This window comes from Diabrotica undecimpunctata, chromosome 7, assembly GCF_040954645.1.
Source record: "Diabrotica undecimpunctata isolate CICGRU chromosome 7, icDiaUnde3, whole genome shotgun sequence".
NCBI classification, from domain to species: Eukaryota; Metazoa; Arthropoda; class Insecta; order Coleoptera; family Chrysomelidae; genus Diabrotica; species Diabrotica undecimpunctata.
Window position 1 is genome coordinate 125,112,291 of NC_092809.1, and position 13,671 is coordinate 125,125,961.

Consider the following 13,671-nt stretch of genomic DNA (forward strand, 5'->3'; position numbering starts at 1 on the left):
TCCCATGCTCTTCAACATATACGACAAATGGATTATAAGACATACTTTAGAAAACTGGGAAGGAGAAATCACCACCAATGGCACCAATATTAATATCCTTCGGTAATAATACCACCCTTATCACTGCATCTAGAATAATTAGAAGAACCACCTTGAAAGTTGGTCGGTCAAAAAATGTAAATAAAAAGAAAATATATAACATTGAAATTGTTAACATTTTTACTTATCTCGGCTTTTTGTTAACAAACCAAGAGGGATGCAGTGAAGAAATTAGAAGAAGAATTGCACTGGCCAAGCAAGCCAAGACAAAACTTACAAAGATCTGGAAAAGTCATCGTATAACGCTTAGCACCAAATTACGAATAGTTAAAAGCCTAGTGTCCACTATATTCCTATAGCCATCATTCCTATAGGCTGGAATTTTGGAGATTAAAACAAACAGATAACAAGAAAATAGATGCCTTTGAAAAGAACTAATTTATCAATCCTCCAATAGATCCAAATAAAGAACTGAACTGAACTGAATACTACGTACCATAGTAGCTGAAAATATAGTAGTATATAAAGTTCTTCGGGCACGTTTTTAAAAGAAATGGTTTGCAAAGAGTTACAGTGGCCCACTGGAAAATATGTCGAGTAAGAGCCCACCAGATGCATGGATCTTATTACAAATCTACCATACAAGACTATCACAATCAATAAAAAAAAAGCGGAAGATCGAGACAAATGGAAACTGACAGTACAAGAGATTTCACGAAATCACGATGCTTGAAAACAAGCTAGCGACTAGATAGAAGATTCATTGACATTGAATGAATAAAAATGATATTTCCTCACATGAGATCACTCTTCTCATATACTATACTTATATTCCACTTTTTCTAACAGAAACAGATTTTGAATTATTTTTTGATTACCTTGAAATTCTTATTAATAATTTTATAGATTGTGAAGTTCTTGTATGTAGGTATTTCAATAAACCTTAACATTATTAACATTAACATCTCAAAAACCAAATGTATGACCAACCTTGTAGTAAAAGACAATTGAAATACTAAGAAAGATAGGTCTCACCGTACTCTCTGCGGCCCCAGCGAGAAGTCCAGAACTTGGGACCTCGGAGCGTGGCGGCAACCAATGCCGCATTTCGCTCACAACCTTTCTGAGTGCTCTCTAAACGAATAGTGCCTTGTTCACAAATTCCCTGCCGCAATGATAAACGTTCTCATAGTAGCCAAGTGTCCTGTTTTTCTAATGCGTAGTAAGAAGCAAAACCCTACATTTTATCAAATCTTATTCCAAATTCGGCCAATATTTTTAAATTCTCTGTAATGAGAACAGAGGAAATCGGATTGAATAAAGAGGCAGCAAATAGTTCCCCTTCGAAAACAACTTACCGCTAAAACAAACAATCTCTCAGAGTTGTCTAGTATACTATTTTAAACGCAACAAAACATGAACCATATCGATTTTTGTGACCTACTTTCTGAAAAAGAAAATGCTACAAGATCAATGTTGAGCATTACCAGCAGAGATAGAGTATGAAGAACCGATGATAGATGGACTAGATAGATTCTTTAAGAGCCACCAAGACAAGAGGCATATTGAATCAGAGGACGTCCACCAAATAGATGGACGGATGATATAAATCACCACGAAAGGTTTACAGGAGGACTATGTTTCTTCTTGTGCCGTCTCCCTACGGAGGTTGGCAATCATAATCTATTTTTATTTTTGAATTTGCTGATCCAAACAAATCAATATATCTGCATTGATACCAATCACGTAGATTCTTCAACCAAGAATTCTGCCTTCGGCCAACAGATCTCCTTCCTTGAATCTACTGTGGAGTATGTTTAGTAATGGACAAATATCGGCTAATTGATCGTATTTCCTTTCATATATCTCAATTTCCTTGCATAGTTCTTTCACCCAGGCATTTTTGCTTCTCGTTTTTTGTTTCCCTATTTACTATTCTATACTTATTCATATCTTCTTCTTCTTCTTCTTCATTCTTGTATGTAGGCTATAAAGCCTGTTTCTTCTTCAATATTAGCCTCCTGAATTGTTTAAATTATTGCACCATCTTTTTCTTGGTCTGCCAATACTTTTTCGTCCATTTGGTAACTTATCTCATGCTATTCGTACTATCCTATCCTCTGTCATTCTACTAATGTGTTTGTTCCACACCTGTTTCCGTTTTGTCACCCATCCATTTATGTCTTCTATATGGCATGCTCTTCTTATATTTTCGCTTCTCTCCCTATCCAGCAGACTTTTCCCTGATATTTGTCGAAGTATTTTCATCTCTGTTGTTTCTAGTAGTCGTCTCGTTTTAGATGTGTCAGGTCTTGTCTTCGCCGTTTATGTTATTATAGGTCTAATTGCTGCTTTATAGATTCTTGTTTTTGTGTCTTGTCTTAGGTGTTTGTTCTTCCAGATTGTGTCATTAAGAGATCCCGCCGCTTTATTTCTTTTAAGCTTTGTTGTCATACTTCTTCTTCAATATCTCCGTAACTAGTTATGTCTATTCCCAGATATCTAAACCTTGCTTCCTGCTTTATTATTTTTCCATCAATTCCGATTTTACATCGTAGTGGGTGGTTAGATGTTTTCATACATTTGGTTTTTTCTGCTGATATTACCATATTGCATTTCTTGGCTGTTGTATTGAAGATATGTGTTAATCTTTGGAGCTCGTCTTCTGTCTCGGCGATTAATGTGGCGTCGTCTGCATAACATAATATTTGGATTTCTTTGTTCCCCATTCTGTAACCAAGGCCTTTACGTACAGCTTGTATTATTTCGTCCATTATTATATTAAAGAGAATATTCATACTTTTATTTTTATAATCTCTCCTCAGTTCCATAAGGCTTAGTGTTTATATTCAAATATGGTTGTATAAATTAATCAATACATTTTTCCTCCCCTGTATTCATCCGATCCTTAATAGACCGCTGAGGCTCGGAAATACATCTCGCTAAAGACCAGAGAAGAGCGTAAGTGGTTGAGAAGAAAAGACGCAAACCGCTAGTGACCGAGGCATTCATATTGAATTGGTTTTGTTCGTTGTTTCGTAGAGTAGTGCAAATCATGGTAATTAGCGGTAAGTTCTTCACCTAGTTTTACCTCAACCTTTAAATTGTTTTTTGATTGTTTATTGCAACCATTTAAATTTTGATAATTATTTGCACCTATGAGTTAAAGTTCATTTATCTTGGCAGAGCTATCGAAGGAATAGTTCGTGTTAATTTAATTACTATTAATTCGTAATAGTACATTATTTGTTGAATCCCCACACTTAGTATCTCGTTTGTCATCAAATCTGTTTGCCTTTCAAGTTTTAAATTGTTGTCGGAGATAAAATAGCTTCTTGAATTTTGTCCCACTGATCGTCTATGTTATCGTTATTTGTTAACGCTTTATCGAGTCATCGAACACCGGAAATAAAAATCAAAATAATAATTAAAAAACATACAAAACTGCTGACAGTAAAAATGTGTATTTCTTATAGAAAACTGCCTTCAGTCTCCCCTACTGGACGGTTTAACGTAATCTTGTCAAAATCGTGGACATGCAATTAAACATATTATTCCAGGAAGGTTTTTTTCACTTAATTTATGCGTATCTGTTGCTCGAAGTATGGCAGTAGGTTAATTCTGAAGGTTCAAGCGTAATAAAAATTTATGTTAATAGCTTTATTGAAATAAATTTCTCACACTTCTAAATTATTTATATTGCAATAATTGAATCGGTAAACTTCAATGGTTGACAGTTAATAATTATTAAATAATATAAATTTGAAATATCGGAAACCTAGCATTATGGCTAATAATACTAATTTTACCATCGTGCACACATCAATAATAATCTTCGGGTGACGACATTTAGTGACTAAAATAAACAATTTTAACATATTATTGAATTTTTATGCAGTAACGGACTTTTTCTTTATCATTTGAACATTGTGTTTTTTATAAATTAAGAAATATTGTAGTAGATATGATACGAGTCGTCAATACGGTGATTTACCGCTCTTCAGTCTTGCATCTGTTCAGATACTCGATGCAAGTTTATTTTATTATAATTATTCTAAATTGTCAAAACTACTTGCGAATTTTGGTTAGGTACTTGGATCTAAATACGTTCATAACGTCTAAAGCTGTTATAAAATATTAGTTCTTTCATTGGATATGTTCGGAAATCTCCGATTGTTTCATAAGAGTAGACCATGTTTTCTACTCTTATTGTTTCTGTGGCTCTATTTCTCACTGTCTCACTTTCTCCAGATCCTGACTGTCTGACTCCATATTTCCACCTTTTTCCAGGGTGTCCTTCATCCTATATCTTAGGGTGGGTTCATTACGGAGACCATAGCATGGTATCCTCGCCTAGAGCATAGCACTGACAGTGAACGCTCGCATTTAAAATAATGCATTTATTTTACCTGGCGATGATAATATAATACCATCCTATGGTCCGATCACACTTAGTCTGTTGGCCTTTATGTATCTCAATAGATTTTTTTTTCCGAACTCGTTTTATCTGCGCCACCATTCGTTTGTCATGCTATCTCTCCAAGGGCCATATATAACTAATCTATAAGGATTTTGCGTTTCCTCTCCCGGAAGTCGTTAATTTGTGACTGTTGCTCGTATTATGGTCTTTACATTTGATATTAAATTGCAAAGAAAGATCTAAATATATAACAACGCTTGCGATCTATTCAGTCATTTGCTTGTAGATCTCTATCTTCCATCACGTTGTCGACTTCTTGTCTCCACGATCTTCTTCGTTTCCTTTTGTTCCGACTGGCCATCGTTGATCATCCATCCTTTCGACATGACCATACAATTTCAGCCTTTTGCATTCTATAGTTTAGAAGATGTCGACGTCTATTCCCATGCGCTCTCTCTGAGTTTAGTATTCCTTACTATATTATTTCTAGTGAGTTGGCAATACCTACGCCAACAATTCATTTCCATAGCTTTTATTTTGGATGCGTTTTTTTTTATTCATTATCCAAAGCTCTGAACTATATAATGTAACAATACTTTATATGATACTTTTGTATATCTCAATTTTCGTGTTCCTAGTGATGTGGCTATTCCAAAGTACCGTATACAGTGGAAGTATTGCTGAATTGAGTATTGAGATGCTACGTATTATCTGCCCGTATTATCAGGCGAATGGCTGGTCACGAATGGATGCAAAAAACAACAAACATATATGAATGGACACATCCAATATAAACCACCCGACGATGGATAGAATAGCTGATGATGATGATGATATGGAGTTGAAGCCTAAACAATTACGGACGCAACTGTAAAAAGACTTGCATGCTTTGAGATGTGGTGTAATCGAAGAATGTGAAAAATATCATAGACATAACACGTAACAAATACAGAAACATTAAGAAAGATAAAAAAAGGAAAAACTTAAATACTATAAAGGAAAGAAAAATGAGCTACTTTGGTCACATACTAAGAAATGAAAAATATGAGCTTATGCGATTGGTTATACAAGGGAAAGGAAAAAGAGGAGCGGGGTGACATCACACGTCCTAGATGAAAAATATAAAGCAGTGGAGGGGAAAAACAATAATAGAAATCTTCAGAACTGCTGCAGACAGAGTGACTGTTTGAGTGGCTTCTAGTTTAAAGCACCTTGTTTCACCACCCACCACCATATACTCTGTTTTTGATGGATTAATTGATCAACCCCTCATATATTTTTCTTATTGTGTAGTGGATATCATCTTGATTTTCTGCAAATATTACTTGGTCGTATTACTTCAATTTTAATACCCATAGGTTCACATTTTCTTTTCCAGTCGTTTAAAACCCCCTATAAATAAATTTAGAGACCAAAGGCGCAATGAGACCGAAGGCGCAATGCAGCAGCCTTGCCAAAGTCCTTTAACTCCCTTATTTTTTTTTGTTCCCTTTTCGTCCAATCTTTATGGAACTCATATCCTCATATCGTTGTATAACCCCATCGCAGCATTTATATAATTCTGTAGAATTTTCTTGTCTTTTAGCACGTGCTATAGCTTGGCTAATAGGACACTACCATATGCCTTTTGAAGATCAATAAATATCATATGTCTCCATATTGTGTTCCAAGAGCTTTTCTGTTGTTTGTTTTGGACAGAACACATCATCTATACACGAACCAACTGTACGAAAGCCACTATTTTTTTTTCAGGATGTTTTTTTCTTCAAAGATCTTCAACGTCTTCCCAACAATCTTCAATAAGACTTTTAATTCTTTTCCAGTACATTTTACCGGTTGAGTTCGTTATACTAAGCTCTCGGTCATTCTTACCATCCTTTTCATTTTTTCTAACTTTGGCGTGTTTTTTAAGTTCTTCTGGCGTTATTTGGTTTTTTCTCATAAAGTATCATGTTTTTCTTAGCCAATATTTTGAAATTTTGCTCAATCTTCTGTCATCCTTTTTCCATAATATTCTGCCTACGTACACGGGGATATGGTAACCTACTACGATCTTTTCTGTCTGTTCTACTACCCCTCATTCATGGTTTTCCAGGCTTCTTTACTTCTTGGGCCAACCAAAAAATTTTCTACGTTATAGCAGGCTTTATTACATGTCTCATGTTTTTTACATCGTTGTTTAAGCTGTTGTACTGCTTCTGATCGTAAATGTTCGGTGTTGCTAGCCATTTATTATACATTTTCTTCATCCCCACAAGATCTTATATTTCTTTATTATTTAGTATCTTTAGTAGTATCTTTATAATTCATTTCTATTCCTTATACTATCAATTTCTTCAACAGCTTCCATTGCAGTTTCGTCAACAGATTTAACGATTTCGTTACGCATATTAATTGGTGGGAAGTAACAAACAAGATCTGATTCCCGCCATTATTTACATTTCATCTTCCCGTTCTACCTTGTTATCATCGGTGATGGTTGACTCTAGGTATTTAAATTCTTTAGCCACCTTAAAAGTTTTGCTATTTTTTATTTACAAGATCGTTCTTCAGAAAATAAAATTAAATTATCTGATTTTCGTCACTAGATTGATACAGATCGAAAGATAACTACTATATTCATAGCCTTACATGAAAACTATATATTATTTAACGTTATTTTCTATGCTGCATATTAGTCGTACATGAGTGCACATTTTTGCAAATACCTTTACAGAAACGTTTGTATATAATTATCAATAAATGCTTAACCAGAGATATTTCAGAAGAATTTAATTAAGTACGTTCTAAAGATAAAGGATTTACCTATTTCTGGATCTTCATCCAAATCTTCATCGTCTGTATCAGGATGGCTTCTATCTATGGACGGTCTCATCGTGTAAGGGCTCGACGATGAACAAGGCTCGTGGCACTGAGTTATTCCAGGAACTGGCGAACAAGCTCGCATTTCCCTCTCGTCTCTAGAATCTACAGATAAACTTCTTGGTCGTGGAGACATCTTTTCTCGGTCGTCGGGTCCTAAAATACATATATAATGTAAGCAATAGGTTAGAAGCGTAGACTTTTAATAAACACGAAGAAATAAAAAGTAGTCTAAATTCATTTTTAAGTACAAGTACAATTGCCCAACTCAAACTCTCTATTCAAAACTTCAGTTAACAATAATTCGTTATGTTAATTACAAATCAAGAGACATATAGGTAAGAATTGTCTTGCAAAATCTTGCTTTTGGATTTGTCTACTTCTATTTGTGACTCCATCTTACTTACTTAAGTGACTTAAGTAAATATTCCATCATTTTTTATTCATTAATCAGTACGCACTCATCTAATACGTCGGTTAGTAAGTCCCGGACCTAACCATGAAATGGCGACTTAAATGAATATTCCACGTAACATTGCGGTAGTACTAACCTTCAAAGGTATACTGTCAAAATGTTCACGTCATTCGGATTATTATTTACCGAGTTACAGTGTTTAAAGTGACGCTATTTGTGTGATTTTTATAAACAACGAATTCCAAGCAATTTCGTGTGTTGATTTAGCACTATTATTTTATGATAAAAAATACCGTCTAAACTGAGCAACGGTTCAACAAGTAGTACCAGAACTCTGCTCCATCGATTACAACCATTAAACAATGATTTGCTAAATTCTAATGTGGTCGTACCGACACCAATGATGCTGAGCGCTTCTGAAGGCCAAATGATGCAATTATTCCAGAAAACATCGAAAAAATGCTGAAAATTATTATGAAAAACCGCAAAATGAAGTTGTAAAAGATAGCTGACACTCTTAAAGTTATCAAATGGTAGAATTTTGACCATTATACATGAACGTTTGGGCATAAGAAAGCTGTTTCCAAATGGGGGCCGCGTTTGCTTACACCAGGGCAAAAACAACAACGAATTGATGAATCTCGGCGCTTTTTGGACATGTTTAATGGGAATAAGTAGGAGTTTTTGCATTGGTATAACAAATGGGTCCTTTACTTCACTCCGGAATGAAATCGGCAGTCATATGAGTGGACAGCACCCGGAGAAAGCCGTCCAAAGCGACCAAAGACGCAACAAACCGTCGGAAAGTTTGTGGCCTCTGTATTTTGGGACCCGCAAGGAATTGAGTTCATTGACTATTTGAAACATGGAGAAACAATTAACAGCAACAACTATATTACTATATAGTTATACCAAAACCACAAAGAAAAGGCCTCATTTGTTCAAAAAAAAATTGTTGTTTTACCAAAACAATACACCGTGTCACAAGTAGATGAAAACGATAATAAAATACACGAATTGGGCTTTGAACTGCTTCGTCACACATCTTGTAGTCCAAATCTGGCCCCCCAGAGATTACCACCTTTATTCCGATCTAAAAAAAAAATGCTCCGTGGCAAGTGATATCGCTCCGATGAGGAAGTAATCTCCGAAACTGAAGCCTATTTTGAATGCAAAGATAAATCGTTTTACACGAGCGGCATTTAGAAAAATTAGAAAAGCGTTGGAATGAGTGTATCGCCGCTTAAGGAAATAATTTTGACCAACGGGTTATTCTTTGTTTAATATATTTCCGTGTGATATATTCACTTATTCAAGAAGTAAAAAAACTATCCCATAAAGTTATCTAGTCGAAAAAAGCTGGCCAAAAACTCAACCAAACTTATTAAACTCAGCTAAGAAAGATAAATACAAGTGAATTATCTTCATGGCGAAAACTCGATGTTTCTGTGTAAAAGTAAAGGAAAAATTCAAACAAAAGAAAACTGAAATGTATTTCATTAACTGAAATACATTTGAAACAAGACATAATAAGCGTAGGACAATTACAAGAGAATAAAAAATGAAACGACAACGAAAAATTTCGTAAACGATACGGGGCATGAGTTTTTGCTCTATAAAAGGAAATCTGTCGCTTTATACGAGATTAACAAACGGAGGTGAAGAAGACTACACCCGAAACACAAACAAGGATACCTAAATTGACTATCTAAAGAAAATGTATACCAGAGATTATCACAAACGAAGAACTTAATGCAAACAAGACGGAAGTTCAAAAAACACTTAAAAGACAAAAATGGAAAAGCTTAATAGTGCCATACTTAACTGCCGATAAGTCGATCAGATAAATCAACAAACTATTTTTCCGCTTGTATTGGGGCTGCAGAGGCCATAAACCCACCATTCTTTTTTTTTTCGTATAAGCTACATTATTTATAATATTTTTTTTTGATAAAATACATACTTTTTAAGTAATTCACAAAAAACCGGAGTGGCATTCCCCCCCTAGAACCAAATTTTGGTGCAAATCGGTGCAGGCTCAGAAAATTATGCAGGTACGCTGTATTTTACCTTCATTGACTGGACTAATAATCTTACCAGCAATTCCAACACCAAGACCAACAGGAGATTCAAATTACCCGAAATCATATAATAAGAGAAGCGGTTAACATCCTTGACTAGGTGCCAGAAAGATTTTTTCTCAGGGATATAAAAAATATTGAAGCAAATATAAGAAAAGGCGTAAGATTAAGAAATATATCAAGCTATGAGCAGAAATTGGCGACAAAACATGGGCACATATTAACTGATACGGTACCAAGCTGCGGAATAAAGACAAGAAAGGAGAACATCATTAGATAACATAGTAGAAAAGAATCTCTAAATAGGGTTGGATTGGACCTGGTAAATGAATGGAGATCACAAAAAATCTTAAAACAATACCAAAAAATACAAAAAATATACATAAAGCATGTGAGGACTCTATACACCTTCAGCAAAAAATATTTTGCCAAATCGCCAGATGGTCATTCCGCACACACAACTCTGGATAGAAAGCTTACGATCAAAGCCGCTTGCTCGCAGGGCATACGGAGAAAACTCAACGAGGTTTTAAGATAGTACAAACAAAAAAGGAGAAAAGTGCTTAAAGTTACTCGTAAAATTAAGCGCTTCATCGCTGTAACTCTCGGGCGCCCCATACTTCAGGGCATCCAAAATAAACCTAGTAAGCCACCACAACGTTATGTCTTGCGATTGGGGCGGAGTGGTTGGATAGCTTGGGGACCCGTTTGAGCTTCGGACATGAGAATTTCTTACTCCCGGTAACTATATTACTAGTGTCACGAGGAGGTGGGATTTTTTGTATGCTTTAGGTAGCTGAATCTTTGCAGATGTTTTAAAGAATCATTCGAAATCATAGTGTATAAAAAATAAAGAAAAGCGTAATCAATAAATTTAGATTGATCAAGATACAAAAACTACACAATTACTGGCTTTGATAGCTACACCTGTAAATGACAATTCGTAAACTAGTACTAATTGACAACTTTGTCAAAAAGTAACACGATGTAATATAATGAATAAAACAACTTAACAGCTGAAAATCATAAAAATAATTAACGCTCATTTATTATGTAAAGTCAATAGCGGCATCATGAAAAGAAAACTCAAGGTTTAAGTAAATACTCATTATTTTAGTAATATTTATTGTTTATATATAGATAAAGTAATATATTATCTAAAACTTGGTAGAAAAAATGTAAATGTTGTAAATGTGCTATGTTACCCGGAGTTGCTGAAATACCCAAGTTAGTAGATACTAATAATCTAGAAGAGATTAAGTGAATTTACTAAGCAATATTAGATATGCTGATGACACAGTAATATTAGCGGCAATTTTTAAAGATCTGTAATAACTAGTAGAACAAATAAAATATTACGGTCTTAAAAACTGTAATACATCAATTTTATGTCGATCACGGTACAAGGTCCGTAGGAGATTTGAATATTGGTGTGAAACAATAATTCAAAAGATATATTTACTCCAGTTGTCAGAGACGAAAATGTCACTAAACCTCTAAAATTCCTACGAACAAGCTGAATTTTGCTGAGAATATTAATTTTGGGACCTCAAAAAAGATGCAAAAAAGTTTACCACGTTTACCTCCGGGCTTCACCCTTAAAATCGTAAAAGTAATCGGTAATCGTATATTCCGACATGCTTTGACATTTTCACTCTTTACGTAGAGAGAAGAGGTTCAGATGAAAGTAAAAAATTGCATTTCATTTCAATTCGAATTCCACCATTGTTCTACACGTGTTTCGAGTTATTCAACTCCTGATCAGGAACACTTGTGAAAGTTCAAACTAAAATAAAATGCAGTTTAGTATTTGGCGGCTATAATAACATTTCTTGTTGCTTCATATAGATGTCGCTGATAGTGTACTAGGCATGCAATTGTTATTATAACGAAAAAATGCTAGACTGCATTTGATTTCAGTTTGAACTTCCACGAGTGTTCCTGATGAGGGATAAAGATAAAGAGCGAATAAGATAGTGTTTTTAAGGGTGAACTGTAGATACATGTCGGAGTAAAAGGTTAGTTCGCTATCAAAGAGATCTCCCGACTTCTTGTTGCTTCATATACATATGTGCACATATATGTATACATATATATATATATATATATATATATATATATATATATATAATTTTTATTTTCATATATAGAGAAAGGACCATTATTAATTAAATATACTTAAATAGACTAAAAAATACTAAGAAGTATTTATCTTCTGCATTAGTTATTTAATAAAATATACCAGATCGGAATTAAGCTGATTGATTAGCTGATATTAATCAGCGTTTTTCCCAATAGCAATTAAAAGCAGGGGCAATAAAACATGAAGATCACAATCAAAGGACCATGAGTTTTATGAGTCACATTCTTTACATAATTCACGAATGGATATACCCTCATTGGTGCTTGTTTCGATTGAAGAGATGATCTAGACAAAATTAGAGATAGAAAAGGTCAACTTAAAACCACAAAAAGCTTATTGAAATTCTTATAACACCTGCAATCTTCATATCAGCAAATATCTTAGAATAATATTAAATTTTTACGACTAGTCACATCATTTAAACCGTACAAAGAATGTAAAATGTAAATTTTTGGATAAATTTCATTAAATATTATTATATCTACACACATATGCAATGCAACAATTAAGAAGGTCAAGCAGTTTTTACTGCGCTCAAATACAAACGATATGTTGATGACTGCTTACTCTGCATTCCGGATCATGAAATCGATCATACTTTTCAAATGTTCAATAATTTTCATAATAACATTCAATTTATTTATGAACTAGAAGAAAACAACAAAATTACTTTTCTTGATTTAAATTTAGAATTTAGCAACACTAACTGAATGATAACAACTAACTGGTTTACAAAAGATGTTTGGTTCCGAAGATATTTAAATTTTAATACCAACGCACCCATAGCCCATAAAAGAAGTGTTGTGTTCAGTCTTACTGACAGAGCAATTAAGCTATCTATCCCACAGTGCCATTCCGCAAAGTTGAGAAAAGTTAAAGATATTTTAAAAAAATATATTTATCCACTAGAATTTTACAACCATCCAATTAAAAAAAGAAGTTATATTATCAGAAATCAATCTAATTCCAATACCAAAATAAAACAAACCCAAACCATACCTAGCAATAATAATAATAATAATTGAAAATATTGCAATCAACCGGGGTCTATTTCAAGGAGACTCGTTGAGCCCACTGTGGTTTTGTCTAGCGATGAACCCCCTATCCCAGCTACTGAACTCAACTGACACAGGTTTTAGCATTAAAAATAACACTACTGTTGTGGCAAAGCTTAATCATCTATTGTATATGGATGATTTAAAACTATTGGCTTCTACTCGATGACACCTGGATCAGATGCTGAAAACAGTGGAAAATTTCTCTAATGACATTAGTATGCACTTCGGCCTTGACAAGTGCCGTGTCTTAAATCTAATGATAAGGAAAGGTTCAGCCCGGTGGATTCGATATGCAAAACGGCCAGAACATCGAGGCCATGGGTGAAAATGATATGTATAAATACCTCGGAATAAAGCAAGCGCGGAAGATTGACCATAAGCAAATGAAAACTGAGATAACTACTGAGTTTATACGAAGGGTAAAACAGCTGCTTCGTTCACAAATTAATAATAAAAATTTGTTTAAGGCACTAAACACCTATGCATGTTCCGCACTTAGCTACTCATTTGGTATTGTTAAGTGGACAAAAACGGATATAGAAAATCTTCAGCGAAAAGTACTAACACACCTCACAAAGGCACAAAAACACCATCCTCAAAGTGCAGTAGAAAGAACGACATTACCGCGGTATTTAGGAGGACGATGACTTATG

General features: G+C 34.4%; 1 protein-coding gene across 1 annotated transcript in view; it reads right to left on the reverse strand.

Moving 5' to 3' along the window:
* Nucleotides 1–13,671, reverse strand: part of LOC140445779 (uncharacterized) — a 139,368-nt gene that overhangs the window by 24,418 nt on the left and 101,279 nt on the right. Inside the window, exon 4 of the mRNA XM_072538117.1 lies at nucleotides 7,265–7,477. Coding sequence (XP_072394218.1) covers nucleotides 7,265–7,477 — 213 coding nt within the window. The remainder of the gene's footprint in view (nucleotides 1–7,264; nucleotides 7,478–13,671) is intronic.